The following is a 16,896-nucleotide window of genomic DNA, read 5'->3' on the forward strand; positions in this document are numbered from 1 at the left end:
AACTCTGGATTTCTTTTCACACTATCCATGGACTGTTGGAAGTATAGATTTGTCCCTGAAAGGGATATCCCCTGATGGGTAATCAGATTAAATCAGAACTTTGGGTTGCAACTCAGTCCACACCTAAACACAATGTTATCCTTATTTGAGATAGATATGGAAGGTGGTGGCTCTTTGCATATTACTTTGAAGAGTAGAGAAAAGAAAAGGGAGAATTATATCCTTAGTCACTGAGGACTAGCTTAAAAACAAAGGTCTCACTCTAAAAAGAACCTGAAAGCAGGGGGAGAGGGGTCTTTAGGGCAGGGATGCCAAAACTACCAGTGGTACATCAAGTTGCAGGTCTACAGGTGAAGTCAAAAGGAGAGCAATATGGTTCAGGACAACTTTAAGGAGAAAATGCTGGTAATAATCTAGCCCTCTCACTATTATATGGTGACTTGAAGAGAGAGAGCAGGAAGGGGAAAAGAAGGTAGTAAACTGGAACACTATAGAAAATCTCCCCGTGCCTCCATATCTAAACTTTTATCAGACCTGTTAAAAGCATTCAAATTGACAGTTGGGTTTTTTTGCTTAAACTTTATTGGGCAGGGGGCGGCTAGGTGGTGCAGCGGATAGAGCACCGGCCCTGGAGTCAGGAGTACCTGAGTTCAAATCTGGCCTCAGGCACTTAACACTTATTAGCTGTGTGACCCTGGGCAAGTCACTTAACCCCAATTGCCTCACCAAAAAAAAAAAGTACAAAAAACTTTATTGGGCAAATAAAATCATAGATTTACAAACTGGAGGGACCTCAGAGGCCATCTAATCCAACCCCCTCCTTTTATAGATGAGGCCCACAGAATTTAAGTGGCTTTGCTCATAGCCAAATATACAGGATGTATCAGAAGTAGGATTTGAACCTAGATCCTCTGACTGAAATGCTACATCTCTTTCCACTATACCTCACTATATTCAGAGAAGCATGATAGTGTAATGGAAAGAATACCAGGGTTTAGATTCCTACTCTTCTACTTTGAGTTTCCTATCTATAAAATCAGGATAGTAATAATAATAATAAATATTCAGTAAGATAATGGAACTGAAATAATTTTGTATCTATAAGGTACCACTTGTATGAATTTGAGGAAGTCATCTTCACTGAGTTTCAATTTCCTCATTTGTAAAATGAAGTGGTTCAACTAGATGGGCCCTGAGGTCCCTTTAAACTCTAGCTAGATCAATAAACACTTACTATGTGCCAGGCATTGTGCTATGTGCTAGGAATACAAAAAGAGGTAAAAGGCAGTCCCTTCCTTCAAGGAGCTTACAATCTAATAGATCTTAAATTGTTAATCTTGTGCTCTTCCCACCACCCTCACCACCTCATGCAAAGGGAGGGGCTAACCAGATCCAAAGGGCTGAGAATTGGGAGTAGGGAAGGAATTAAAACAAATGAGTGGGTGTGGATACTCCTGTGATCAGATAATCTTGAGAGATGGGGAGTTGTCTAGATTTTAGGTTGGAAAAGGGAAAGATGTTTTGAAGGAATTTGGAGTGGGGGTTTTGGTAGAGATTTTTTTTTAAAGTTCAGGAGAATGGGGAGATGATTAAGGGGCAATTAAAAGAGAGAACAACTAGATGGCACAGTGGAGAGGGCTCTGGGACTGGAGTCAAGACGACAAGTTCAAATCCAGTCTCAGATACTTACTAGCTGTGTGACCCTGGCAAGTCACTTAACCTCTGCCTTAATCCACTGGAGGGCTGCCCAGTGGGCTTGGCTATTAATAATTCTAAATGTTTACTATTAACACTTTCTAGTTTACACTGCTTATAATTTCAAATCTATTTCTCCCTGGGAACACATCAGCATGCTTGTCCATTACCTGTTTTCCCAACGGGGCAGGGATTTGGAGGATCCGGATAACCCTGATCTTCACTGAAGTCCTTGGGGATGTTGTCACCGGTCAACTCAGCCACGATGTTAGGGATGTTACCATAAGGGCCCAAATGCTGAAGACCTTCATGGGCACCACCTGTAGGGGACACAAAACAACCTCAGGTGCATGTAGACAAGGAGCCCAGAGAGATAGACACACTTCTCAACCAGATTGTGTTCCTGCTTCAGGGATGTGCTGATGCCAGTTTGAATGGACTCTTCAGAGAAGACTGTTAAATTTTTAGTGTGAACATTCATATTTTGCAAATTGGCAAATGCTATGATTCAGAGCTTGATTTATTGTTTTGTTTATAGCCCCAACTTAAGTGTTGGGAAAATATTAATAATGTATATTAAATGGACAAAGATTTTTAAATGGAAATAATCAATATTGGAGAGGCTCTGTGTAATGATAAGCACACCAATACATTGTTGGTGGAGCTGTGGAATGGTATAACCATTTTGGAAAGCAATTTGGAATTATGTAAGTAAAGTGATTAAAATGCCCATGCCCTTTGAACCAGGGACCTCATTATTAGATTTATATCCTATGGAAGCCATCAATAAGAATAAAATCCTTATATACACCAAAATATTTATATCATAACTTTTTTGATAGCAAAGAATTGGAAACAAAACAGATGCCCATCAATTAAGGAATGGCTGAACAAATTATAGTAATGGAATATTACTCTGTTGTAAGAAATGATGAGTATGATGAATAGAGAGAAGCATGCAAAGAAACAAATGAACTGATGCAGAGCTAAGAAAACAATGTACACAAGTAACTACAATGGAAATGGAAAGGATGACACACCAAAAAAATTAAGTGAATGTAATAAAAATAAAGATCAAGCAGGACTTGAATGAAGAGATATGAGAGGACACCCCCCCACCCACCCATCCCTTTATGGAGGTGGGAGCCCCACAGGTGTTACATGCTGCACATGATTTTGTATTTTCCAATATATTGATCACTTGTGCTGGTGGGATTTTTTTTCCTTTTTAAAAAATACCATTTGTTAAATAGAATGGCTCTCTGTGAAGAAGGGTACTTGGAATAACTATGATAATGTAAAAAAAAGAAGACATCAATAAAACTTATTTTTTAAAAATGCGGATTAAATTTAGTGTGTTGTGGGCACACTTTTTCCCCCTGGAGAGCCAATTATTAAACTTTTATCAGCACACTCCTCTCCTGATGCCTTTTGAAAACCAAGGCAAATCCTATTCTCTCAGAAAATCTTTTCTAGACCAGCCCCAACTGATTCTACTCTACATCTTCCAGTAACTTAGGGACCTGTTTTAATAAGATCATTGATTTAGAAGCAACATGAACATTTTCTCAGCTTTCTTAAACAAAAGACTTCTTAACATAACCTGGTCTTGATGACTCAGGATCAGCCTTACATTTTATAGCAACAAATATTTTTTCATAGTGTTTTCTTCACACATTAACCTCAAAATAACTGTGAGGTAAGCAGAACAATATCAATCATTATCCTACATAAATATTTCAAGGAATTAAGATTTCATTTAGTGTAAATACTTCCTCTCCCCTCCCAATGTTGATCTCAACCTCTCCAACTGTTGGCAACTGTTTCATGAGTTGCTATGGCTAAAAAAAATCATTAGTTGGTGGCCAACCTTTTGTACAACTTTCAATATAATAAAAGATTGGACCATAAGTGATACTATCATGGATCAGTGAGATAGCTAGGCTGCTTGCTCCTATACTAAATGGAACCATCTTTCAATTCTCAGTGGATAAAGTGCTAGACCTGGAGTCAGGAAGTCCTGAGTTCAAATCCAGCCTTAGATATTTACTAGATCTATAACCATATATGATTCACTTACTGCCTTAGTTTCTCTTTTGTAATTTTTTTTTTGGCAGGGCAATGGGGATTAAGTGACTTGCCCAGGGTCACAAAGCTAGTAAGTGTCAAGTGTCTGAGGCCGGATTTGAACTTGGGTACTCCTAAATCCAGGACCAATGCTTTATCCACTGTGCCACCTAGCTGCCCCCTAAAATTTTAATAACAATAAAAATAATAACACCTTCCTCTCAGGATTGTTGTAAGGATAAAATGAGATGAAATTTGCAAAATGCTAGAAAATTGTTTTCTTTTATTTTCTTTATTTTGGGATAGGGGGTATCAATACTTCTCCACTCCCTGTCTTCCCCACAGAAAAACATCTTCCCCATTCAAACAAATAACCTTAATCAAGCCAAACAAATCCATATATTGACATGTCTGAAAATATTCAGTTCTTTTTTAAAAAATGCTGGGAAATTTTAAGATGCTTAATGAATATTGGTTATTATTATTTTTATTGTTATTGGATCTCTGTCAGGTTGAAAGTCACAATTTACTTCTGTCTTACTTCTCCTCTTCTAATTTAGTGCTTCTAACAGTAATGTAGTATACAGAGAAGATACTATTCAAAAGGCCATTCATTTTACCAGGGATATGCTAAGCCCTGAGGACTCTGTTTTATGAAAACCCAAGGAATCTCCATAATAGCCCTATAGCCAGCCTGTACTGGAAGAAGTAAAAAAAGTAGTAATGCTTCTTAATTTTTCAATTATTATAGTTATATAATACTTTCAATTTTTTCAAAATGTTACATTTGTGATTTTGTCTTAACTCTTTAAAAAAGAATTTGATTCCTTAATTTGTCCAAGGTAGTGTCGCTATCATTGTTCAGTTGTGTCTAACTCTTTATGATCCTGTGGACCATACCATCCATGGGATTACCTTGGCAAAGATACTGGATTGGTTTGCCATTTCTTTCTCCCATGGATTAAGGCAAACAGAGGCTAAGTGACTTGCCCAGAGTCAGACAGCTAGTAAATTTCTGAGGCTGGATTTGAACTCAGGTCTTCCTGACTCCAGGCCCAGCACTTTATCCATTGAGCCACCTAGCTGCCTTCCAGAGTAGTTTACCAGGCACCAAAGGAAATATAAAGATTAACAAGAAAAATTTCCTACCCTCATGAAGCTTTCTCACTAGTGAAGATAAAGTATATAAATACACAAATAACCATAGCACAAGGTAGCTTGGGAATCAAGATGGCAGAAAAAGCCCTCACCTTAGCATCAAGAGCAATGTGGGATTGAATCTTATTTCAGGCTCTAACTGTATGACCTGACATGAGTCAAAACAACTCTGACCCTCCTCTTCTTCATCTGCAAAATGGGAATACTACTAGAACCTCCCTCATAGGATTGTTGTAAAGATCAAATGAAATAATGAAGATGATCCTCTTAGATTGTGAGCTCCTTAAGGGTTTGGTGGTTGTTTGTTCAGTCCTATCTGACTCTTCATGACCCCATTTGGGGTTTTCTTGGCAAAGATACTGGAATAGTTTGCCTATTCCTTTTCCAATTCATTTTACAGATAGGGAAACTAAGACATACAGGGTTAAGTGACTTACTCAGGGTTACACACAGCTAGTAAGTATCTGAGGTCAGATTTGAACTCAAGAAGATGAGTCTTTTTTTTTTTAAGATAAGTCTTTCAAACTCCAGACCTGATGCTCTATCTACTCGTGCCACCTAGCTACCCCTCCTTAAGGGTAGGCATTATCTTTTCTCTCTTTTTGTTCACCTAGTGCTTAGCACAATGTCTGGAATATAGAAGGTTCTTAAGAAATCTTTATTTACTGACTTACTGACTAATTTACATAGGGTATTTTACAAAACAGTGCTAGTCATTTTATTCATTTGACAAGCACTTATTAAGAACCTATGGGGGGGGGCATCTAGGTGGTGCAGTGGATAGAGCACCAGTCCTGGATTCAGGAGGACCTGAGTTCAAATCTAGCCTCAGACATTTGACACTTACTAGCTGTGTGACCCTGGGCAAGCCACTTAACTCCAATTGCCTCACCCCAAAACAAAACAAAACAAACAAAAAAAGAACCTATGAGGAGGGGCAGCTAGGTGGTGCAGTGGATAGAGCACCAGCCCTGGAGTCAGGAGTACCTGACTTCAAATCCGGCCTCAGACATTTGACACTTACTAGCTGTGTAACCCTAGGCAAGTCACTTAACCCCAACTGCCTCACCAAAAAAGAAGAAGAAGAAGAAGAAGAAGAAGAAGAAGAAGAAGAAGAAGAAGAAGAAGAAGAAGAAGAAGAAGAAGAAGAAGCTATGAGGGGGCAGCTAGGTGGTGCAGTGGATAAAGCACCAGCCCTGGATTCAGGAGGGACCTGAGTTCAAATTTGGCCTCAAACACTTGACACTTACTAGCTGTGTGACCCTGGGCAAGTTGCGTAATCCTCATTGACCCACAAAACAAAACAAAGTGAGAAAGGTGGGCAGCTAGGCAGTACCACCCTGGATCCAGGAGGACCTGTAGGGGCCAAATTTAATATGGGGAGAGTTAATTGAGTGGCTCACCATAATACTGGGGTTCAGAAAATAATGAGGGACCTCTAGATCCAAAGCTTCCTCCCCTCTGAACTGCCCTTTTTAGTTATTTCTCCCAGGCCAATAAGAAAGGATCTTAACAGCCTCTTTTCCACAAACAAATCAGGTTTTTATTAAAAGTCAAGGAGAGGGAGAAGCTAGGTGGCACAGAGAATAGAGCACCGGCCCTGGAGTCAAGAGTACCTGAGTTCAAATCCGGCCTCAGACACTTAACACTTACTAGCTGTGTGACCCTGGGCAAGTCACTTAATCCCAATTGCCTCACTAAAAAAAAAAAAAAAAAAAAAAAAAAAAAGTCAAGGACAAGGGAATAGAGAAAGAGGAAAATGGATAATCTCCCTGGCTCTATCAAAGGCTGTCTCAAAACCCAAACTCGCTTTCAGCTCAGCTAATTCAAAGAGCTAGATTTTATTAACTCACCACCAAGAGTCCATAATTTCTATGGCAGCTAGTCTCCAGTCTGCTCCGAAAGCTCCTTCAAGGCCAGAGAGCCTGATACTTCCTGTTGGAATCCCTTTTTCTACCTTTTTCTCCCTCCCCCAAAAGGGGAGGTCCTTCAAGTTCTGTGGCTGAGACTGGTTCTCTGTTGATGGCGCAGTCCACAGCCTCTGAGGACACTCCTTCTCAGGGTTGGCCAAGTTAGACTAGGTTTAACAGGGTGGGCCAGGTGTGGTTCAAGATCTAATCACCCTAAGTGGGTACTTGGTAGTTTCTCATTCATACTCAATTCAAACACTACTAAATCAATCAAGTCAGACTCCTGGGTGTCTGCCAAATTCCATTATTTTACCACATTCTCCCCTTTGTTTCTTCGAGGAACATATGGAGTGTTTCCTTGATGAAACAGTAAAAAGTAACATATTACAGATGGTGTATATAATACCACAGACCTAAGTACAAATCTGGCCTCAGACATTTGATACTTACTAGCTGTGTGACTCTGGGAAAGTCACTTAACCCTCATTGCCACCTCCCAAAAATAAAGGATATATGTAATATCAGTTATTACCATTATTTGTCTATGTCTCCTCAATGCCTGACACAGTGCTGTGCACGTAGTAGGTGCTCAGTAGATTGTTTAATCAATATTATTATTAGAATATAAGAATGCAACAAAAGATAGAACACTAGGGGAGTCCAGAGGAGAGAGTAATAACTTTTGACTGGAGATTAGGGAATGCTTCATGGAGAAGATGACATCTGAACTGGGGTGTGAAGTATGGATAGAATTGGATCCAAAGAGCTTTGGCCAGAAGGCCTGGGGGTGGTAGAGAGTCCGGGCAAAAAAGAACAGCATGAACACAGTAGCAAGAAAACCTGCACTATTCTGATGAAGGATGTAGGGTTGGGATCCCTAATTTACAGAAGAGAAAACTACAGAGGTTGGACAACTTGCCTATGAGGTGGTCAATAAAAGGGAGAGCTGTGACTAGGACCTGGATCTTTTGATGCCTAATTTGAGTCCTATTCCATTATGATCTGATACCAGATAATGCCCAATGCAAGCATCTTGTTACTTTCAATCTTCCACATCCAAAGAATGGTCAGAGGACCAAAGTGTCAACTGGTAAAATGAGTTCTCCCCAGGTTAGAGTGGGTTCAAGAGGTCCAGGGGGCTGACTCTCCTAAAACTATTCTCCTGAACTCACAATAGCTCACTATGAAGATTCAGAGGCGACTGAAACCAATTCCCTATTCTCAGCAGGCATTGGCAGAGTCCTTCTAGGATGGGACACTGGCCATTATTCTTGCTACTGTGGGTCATTAATGTCTGAGTGCCAGCTCCATGCCGGGAGGTTTAGAGCATCCAGCCCCAGCCCCGTATCCTGCAGACTTTCACTGGCAATGTGGTAACGCCCTCACAAGCTCACAGCCAGCCAGCCAAGTCTCATCAATAAGCCCTCTCTGCTATAACTCCGTGATGCCAAGGCTGCCAGTTGGGCCAGATGACTGGACATAGGTGCTGGACAATAATGAAGAATTGTAGCAGGACAGTCAGGTGCCAAGTTACCAGTCACCCACATCATAAAAAGGGAGTTCCGTGAGGGCAGCCTGGCAGAGAATGGGTGCAAGCTCCTGAATACCAGCCATTCAGCTAAAGGGGAAAAGATCCAGCAGTTTTCAGTTATGTTACCCACAAACAGCAGGCACTAAAAATACACAGCAACCCCTTCCTTCATTCTTCTAACCATCTTGGGTATGCCATTTCTAAAGAGATGACCTTTTTTTAAATGGTCTAAAAAGCTCGAGAAATCATATGGGTTATTAAAGCCAACTCCTTGAGCCCACACCCACCCATGACAGTTCCCAAATATCTTTGCTAGTGATCAGAGGGTGCCAGCCTGAGATACCCAAGGGAACCAGGAGAGGAAAAAAGGGATCTAAATTAAGAGAAAAGATAAGTCTGATGCTCATAGAGGCTGAGGCAGCTTTCATCTCTCAAAAACCCAAAGAGCAATCATCAAAGGAGATAAGGGAAGGATGAGGGTAATTCCATTCAATTCAAGAAACATTTATTAAGGGTGTAGCAATGCTGTGTCTTTACAAGACCCTCTCATGCTTGCTTTCTTTGCTCTCTCAGTACTGTTCTTCCCTGGATCTTGGGTTCTGCCTGATCAGTAAAATCCTCATCTTCTTTCCATCAAGTGATCAATAAGCATTTATTGAATGCAAACCACAATGCCTAAAATGTAAATTCAAAGACAAAACTAGGGGACAGCTAGGTGGCGCAGTGGATAAAGCACTAGCCCTGGATTCAGGAGTACCTGAGTTCAAATCAGGCCTCAGACACTTGACACTTACTAGCTGTGTGACCCTGGGCAAGTCACTTAACCCCCATTGCCCTGAAAAAACAAAAAAACAAAAATAAAAACAAAGACAAAAGTAAAATAGTCCTTGCCCTCAAGGACCTTATATTCTACACTTGTGTCCTCGTGGCAGGGGGAAGAATATCATATGCACAGAGATTCTTATCTTATTATTATTATTATTATTATTATTATTATTATTATTATTATTATCTTATTAGATACAAACTATAGAGAAGGTGATCTCAAGAGGGAGAGAACATAGACACCTGGGAGGATTTTTTTAAAAGGCTTTGTTTAGGAGGTGGCACCTGAATTGTGCTGAACCTGACCCATTACTATATATTACTCCCCTTCTACATATTTTACAATCTATCGAACTGGCTCTCTTGCTGTTCCTTACTTTCTTTTTTGTTGTTGTTGTTGTTTCCAGTGCAATGAGGGTTAAAGTGACTTGCCCAGGGTCACATAGCTAGTAAATGTCAAGTGTCTGAGGCCGGATTTGAACCCAGGTCCTCTGGAATCCAGGGCCAGTGCTTTATCCACCACATCACCTAGCTGCCCCTGTTCCTTACTTTCAATATTCTCTCATATCCATCTTTTCAAATCCTTGGTTCCCTTGAAGACTCTGTTCAGGTACCAACTTCTGCAAGAGGACTTCCCTAGTTCCCAGTCCCACCCCCTTACATACCACCTGCTAATGCCTTCCCTTCCTTATATGGGTTTTGTAGATGCCTATCCATGTACATGCAATCTCTTCTATTAGGATATAAACTCCTTAAATTCAGGGACTGTTTTACTGTCTCTATACACAAAGCACTGATCACAATGCCTGGCACAGAGGAGTCATCAATCATTTATTTTACATTTATTAAGTTCTTGCTTTATGCCAGCTACTATGCTAAGCACTAGGGATACAAAAAAAGGCAAAAAACAGTCCCTGTTCTTAAGGGCCCACAGTCCAATGGAGGAGACAACATGTAAATAAATATGCAAAACTAAGAGAGGTACAGAATAAATTAGGGATAGAAATGTCACAAATGCTTTTTGTTCTTGGTCCTCAAAGAAAAAACCCCCCCATTACTTTGTGTGGGGAAGGGTTGATTATAACAATGATGTCAACCTCAAATAGAAACAAGGGAATTAACTGAATTTCAGGATACCTGAGGGCTGCACATTGACTTTGAAAACCGTATATTAACATTATCTATGTTTCATTGCATTTTTATTTAATTTGTTAAATATTTCTCAATTACATTTTAATCTGTTTCAGGATGTTTGACACCTCTGGCATAGACTAATGCTTATAATGTCAGGTGTGTTGTTGTTGTTGTTGTTGTTGTTGTTGTTGTTTAATGCATTGATCAGTTTTGCTGATTTTTTCTCTTTCTCCTCTTTTTCTTCCTAAAAAAATTCTTTATTAGAAGAGATGGTTCTGTGGGAGAGGAAAGGGAGAAACCTAGGCAAGGTAAAATAAAAAAAATATAAATAACAATCTATTTTTTTTCTTTTTTTGTTTTTTAAGTGAGGCAATTGGGGTCAAGTGACTTGCCCAGGGTCACACAGCTAGTAAGTGTTAAGTGTCTGAGGCCAGATTTGAACTCAGGTACTCCTGAATCCAGGGCCGGTGCTCTATACACTGCGCCACCTAGCCGCCCCAACAATCTATTTTTAAAAATAAATGGTTGTTGATTGGTCAGTTGAAGGAAGGTAAATATTGTATGAGGCAGTGGTAAGGAGACAGAGCCTATGATCCAGGGAAGAGCCAAGGGGAAAAAAGTCAGCATGAGAGAGCCTTGTAAGGACACACCATTCTGAGAAACTTCAAACTTGACCTTGAAATTTATATGGCAATATCTGATTTAAATACATCCACCCACCCTTTCAAAAAGTACAACCACTTCCCAAAGATTTAAATACTGATAAGACACTGTCTGGATTTTCTGACTCCTTACTTTTCCTTATTCCTTCTTTGGGATCTTCATTACATACTAGAACCCCAACTGAAAGGAGGTTGGAAGGGGGAGAAAGGAGGAAAGAAGGAGAGAGGGACAGAGAGAGAAGGAGAAGGAGAGAAAGAGAAAAAGAAAGAAGAGGGAGGGAGAGGAAAAGAGATGAGAGAAAGAGAAAGGGAGGGGAAAGGGAGAAGGGAAAAGGAAGGGAAAGAGCGAGAGGAAAGACAAAGAGAAAAGGAAGGAGGGAGAGAGAAAGAAGGAGAAAGAGGAGGAAAAACGTAAACTAGTCCTCCCTCATTAGTAGTTCTTGTTAAAAAGTTGAAAAGATCGGTTAACATGAAGTTTATGATTGTCTCTGGCTTTCGAACGTGTATTTATGCTTTCCAATATTAGCACAAATGCCTTTTAGATCTGTGTAGAAATTAAGCTAATGGAAACAAAAACTTAGGAAACTCAATTATTGTCTTGGTCTCTATACTCCCATCCTTTTATTATTTTGTTGGTTTGATTTAGAGCTTTGTGACTTCATCTCCAGGAAGCATGCATTCATATTTTAAAGCAAATAATTTTCTTTTGTTAAGGACCTGTATGTAAAATGAGGAAGTTGGATCAGGGAATCTCTAAGGGCCCTTACAACTCTAAATCAATGATGCTATGATCCCAAGGCATCTCCTCTCACACAAATAATTACCATATCCTTCCTAATAAAAGTATAAATATAGCCCTGGTACTGAATGTTTGCAAGGATTCTTTGCAAATTTAGTGGAAGCCAAGAGGGGCCTAAAGCAGCATAATATTGTAATGACACTTAAGCCATCCTTCCCATTTCAATTCGAGTTCTTATCTGTGATAGGTTCAATTGATTTGGGGGGTCTGGCCTAATTTTTCTAGTTTGAACTGGTTAGGTAAGTGCCAGATAAATGATACAGATATTACATCCCATTAGGGAAAATACCCAAAGAATTTTATGTCTTCTTCAGCAATGGAAACCCAACTTTGACTCAATAGCTAAGTCATAGGGAACAATCTGAGGTACAAAGATAGTGAAGTGATTTGCCCAGAATCATAGTGTCAGTGTCAGAATTTGAACCCAGGTCTTCTAGACTCTACATTTAAAATTCTATCCATTATGTCTTCACAATTCTATAGAAAAAGAAACACAGAGATGATTCATAAAAGACAATGAGAATGTAACCCTTTACCTTTAAAGAAACTATTATTGCCCATACTGCACTAGTAGCCAAACAGTGCTTGAATTGTTTATTGATGATGGCTGGCTCAGGACCATCCACATTCTCTTACCCCATGACATGACACCATGTCACAAATCAAGGTGATTAAGAGAAAGCTCGGGGTAGTCTGTATATTCACCAGCCCTTAAGGCCAAGGAGCTGACAAAGATGGCAACCTAGCAACCTACAATATAACTCTATCAGTAGCTGACCATTCACAAGGATTCTATCATATATTCTCAACTTTGGTATATATCCTTGACCTACTAAGATTCACATGGGCGATTTGGCACATTTAAGGAGAAATATGAGTTGAGTTGAAATGGTAGGAAGTTGAACATAGGAGCAAGTTGCTTCTCAGATGTGCCTTGTTAACAAGCATTGCTCTTCATTTCATTCTTTTTATATGCAATGTTGTCTAAGAAGCCCCACAAGAAAGACAGCTCATTCTTGTTGGGGTCATTCAAGACCAGAGTCAGCTCTACTTAATATAAGCATCCTCTGTGGCATGCAAATAATGCAGGCGGAAAGGACAGAACATAAATGAATTGTTCTTACAGCTTTCACATCTGCATATGGTCCCAATTTATGATCATAAGCAGAATTGTTTATTTTTTAAAAGCTTTTTAGTTCACTTTTAAGGTATTTTGCTGAGGCACAGCCTGCTGTTAAAAGAGAGAAAATGTGTGTTTTTTTCCGAAGTGCTGTTTGTTTTGGCTGTTTACTCATTTGCAAAAGTTCAAATGTTATTCTGTGGATTTTACTAATTTTCCTGCAGCAGCCACAAGACCAAGAGGGGGAATTTTTTTTTTTTGCAAGATGATATTTTCAGGGCTGCCATGAATTTGTTAAGTTTTACAAAAGTAATTTTAAATAGTAATTTGTTATAGTCCTTTCGGTCACTTAATTTAACTTTACTTGCTGCCTGTAATGAGGTGTCAATTTGGCAGTTTGTATGGTGCCCAAATATGTTTGTATCTGGAGGCCAAGGCCTCTCTTTTTGTTGCTTGAATTTGAAAAACTCACCTCATTTGATGTTTGCTGAAAGAGATTATCAGAGACTAGAGCAGACTTTAAGTTAAATAAGAGTCAACAGTTGCTCAAAAATACTGGGATCTATCAAATTATCGCTTGCCCTGAGTGGAACTGTGAAGGGGTACAATGTATTTTTCATTGTTCAACCCCTTGTCTATAAGTATTTTTGAGGATGTATGCCCTGGCTATCCAAGGTCCTTCACTGAAGTTCCTCCTCTGGGAGTTCTGGCCAGATAGTCCTGACTGTCCCCTGATCCTGAACCCTCAACCTTATTGTTCTTTTTCATTAAAACCTAACAGTCCTCTGGCCTCTGAATCAGGAAGATCTGGGGTCAAGTCCAGCCTCTGAGACATGTCAGCTGTGTGACCTTAGGCAAGTCACTTAAACTACCTCAGGACCCCAGAAAATTCTTTAGAGTTCCCTATGCCAATAAAATCATAGGCTCAGTCTGGGGTGGGGGCAGGGAGGGGACACCCTAACAATTCTCTGCCTCTGTTCCTTCCAGATCCTGCTTTCTGCCAGTGTGATAGTGGGTATTAATTGAGTTCAATGACTTCTTTGTCAAATGCTTATATTTCAAAGGGTTTCTGGACACAGTGCCTTAACCCAAAGGAATGACTTGCAAAATAGGAATATCAGGCACCATCATCCATGTATAGGGAGATATTAGGGAGCAGAAAAATATTTCCATCACTTCCACAGCATACCATATAAGCAATTGCTTATTCTACTATGTACAGGACTAAAATTATATTACTCCATTTAAGAAAGAGATTGACAAACTAGTGAATTCCATAAAAGGGTAACTAGGATTGCGATAGAATACAAAATCCTATATGAAAGTCATTTAAAGGAATTGTAGATATTTAACCTAGAGAAGACTTGTGGGGGGAGAGAGGAGAATATATAAGTAAATGAACATTGGATTTGGAATCTGAAGACCTTATTTCAAATTTTGGCTTTTTGCACTTCAGCTAAGTGAAGTCAACAGCACCAAGAGATCAATCTGATGACCTCATTAATATAAAGGAAAACAACATAAGATTACTGATCAATGCAATGAGTAAATCATGACTTCAGATGATGAAACAGGTCCCCTTCCTCTCAGCAGAGAAATGGTGGATCATAAATCCAGAATGAAACATTCATTATCAGACTTGGCCAATGTATTAGTTTTGCTCAACTGTACTTTTTCTTACAATGGAAAGGTTTATAAGAAGGAAGGGAGGGAGAGAGGAAGGAAGGAAGGAAGGAAGGAAGGAAGGAAGGAAGGAAGGAAGGAAGGAAGGAAGGAAGGAAGGAAGGAAGGAAGGAAGGAAGGGGAAAAAAAGCATTTATTCATAGCCTAATACATGGTAGACTGTAGTGCTTTACAAATATTATTTCATTGTCCTCACAGCAACCCTAGAAGGTAGGTGTAATTATTATTCTCATTTTGCTGTTGAGGAAACTGAGAAAGACAAGTTAAGTGACTTGCCTAGGGTCACATAGCTAGTAAGTGTTTAAAGTAGATGTGAACATAGATCTTCCTGACTCCAATCCAGCAATCTATCCACTATTGTACTATCTAGCTGCCTCTATGGGAGAAATAGAGGAAGTCACTGGGAAGTGGCACTGATGCTTTTAAAAAACATCAATTTGGGGGGCAGCTAGGTTGCACAGTGGATAGAGCACCAGCCCTGGAGTCAGGAGGACCTGAGTTCAAATCTGACCTCAAACACTTAACTATAGCTGCGTGATCCTGGGCAAATCACTTGACCCCAACTGCCTCACCAAAAAACAAAACAAAAAACCACATCAATTTAAAAAAATCCTTTAAACATTCTGCTTCTGCTACTTAGCACCTCCATGATATTAGGCAAATCAGTTCAAATTTCTGGCATCAGTTTCTTTATCTGTAAAGTGGGAGGTCAGCTTAAATGATGTCTAAAGTTCCTTCCAGTTCTAAAATGTATTAATCTATGAAATTTTTGAATGGCTGTCATGTGGAAGAGAGATTAGCTTTATTCTGACTGGTTCCAGATGGGAAAACTAGAACCAATGAAGAGAAAATACAAAGGAGGATATTTTGGCTCAGTATACAAGGAAGAATGTGCTAACAAAACTAGCCAAAAATATAATGAACTGACTTTAAGATAGTTCATCACTAGAGGTATTCAAGGAGAGATTACACAGGCAATTGTAGGGGGTGTTAATAGAAAAGATTTATGCAACAGAAAAATGAGTTGACTACCTGACTTCCAGGGTCCATTTCAACTGTGATTTTCTATGGTTTTACAGAACTAAACTGAAATATAACCTTCCTTTTTATATCTGCACATGTCTTTATTTGACTTCTATGGTTTCTGGAGGTTATTAAGGACAGGGGAGCAGCTAGGTGGTGCAATGGATAAAGCATTGGCCCTGCATTCAAGAGGACCCGAGTTCAAATCTAGCGTCAGACACTTGACACTTTCTAGCTGTGTGACCCTGAGCAAGTCACTTAACCCTCACTGCCCCACAGAGAAAAGGAAAGGAAAGGAAAGGAAAGGAAAGGAAAGGAAAGGAAAGGAAAGGAAAGGAAAGGAAAGGAAAGGAAAGGAAAGGAAAGGAAAGGAAAGGAAAGGAAAGGAAAGGAAAGGAAAGGAAAGGAAAGGAAAGGAAAGGAAAGGAAAGGAAAGGAAAGGAAAGGAAAGGAAAGGAAAGGAAAGGAAAGGAAAGGAAAGGAAAGGAAAGGAAAGGAAAGGAAAGGAAAGGAAAGGAAAGGAAAGGAAGAGAAAAGAAAAGAAGAGAAAAGAAAAGGAGAAGCATGCATCTCTCAGGAGATGGTCTGAAATAGTCCAGGGGCAGGGTTATTGTTGAGATAACATATGAACTTCTATAGTCAAACGCTTCTTGTGAGTTCTTAGTAGTGCCTCAGTATTGCCACAACAACAACAAAATTGCCTGCCTACTGACTGTAGGAAGCAATCTGTGTTGATTGACTAGAGAAAAGCATGCCAAGTGGCAAAATATTCACTTCGCTGACTCAGGTTCTCTTTTGGCACTGGGAAATAAGGATCTGAAACCTAGACAGGGAAACTGGAACACCTGGGTGACAAGGGTCAAGGATCTGAATGAGCAAGTAGAAGGCAGGGCAAACATGGATACCCAAGGTCAAGTCACACAGATAAAAACATGGGAGATGCAGGTCAGAAGCCAAAGAGATAAATGAGAACCAAGTGGTCATTTTTTTCAGGGTCTGTTGAGTGAATATTCAGGAGTCCAAGCAGATGGTTAAAATCCTGAAGAACCACATAAGCTGAAAGGGGGGACAACAATAGCCTGGGTCAGGTGCCTGACTAATAGCAAGAGAGAGAGAGAGACCTTGATAACTCAGGCTACTATAGACCTCCAACTCTGAAAATATAGCTTGTCTCAAGAAACTGCTCCTCTTTACTCACCTCTTCCACCATATGTAGGAATACTCTTATGGCTAGTAACTGTCTCATATGATTTGAATGATGCCACCCAGCTGACTGAAGAGGAACTGGG

At 39.8% G+C, this 16,896-nt stretch overlaps 1 protein-coding gene across 3 annotated transcripts in view; it reads right to left on the bottom strand.

Moving 5' to 3' along the window:
- LOC122742143 (neuroendocrine protein 7B2) overlaps positions 1-16,896 on the bottom strand; it is a 77,483-nt gene that overhangs the window by 19,562 nt on the left and 41,025 nt on the right. For all 3 annotated transcript variants that reach the window (XM_043986186.1, XM_043986185.1, XM_043986184.1), the window contains exon 3: positions 1,866-2,015. In XM_043986186.1, the coding sequence (XP_043842121.1) occupies positions 1,866-2,015 (150 nt within the window). The remainder of the gene's footprint in view (positions 1-1,865; positions 2,016-16,896) is intronic.

This window comes from Dromiciops gliroides, chromosome 2 (assembly GCF_019393635.1).
Source record: "Dromiciops gliroides isolate mDroGli1 chromosome 2, mDroGli1.pri, whole genome shotgun sequence".
Taxonomy (NCBI): Eukaryota; Metazoa; Chordata; class Mammalia; order Microbiotheria; family Microbiotheriidae; genus Dromiciops; species Dromiciops gliroides.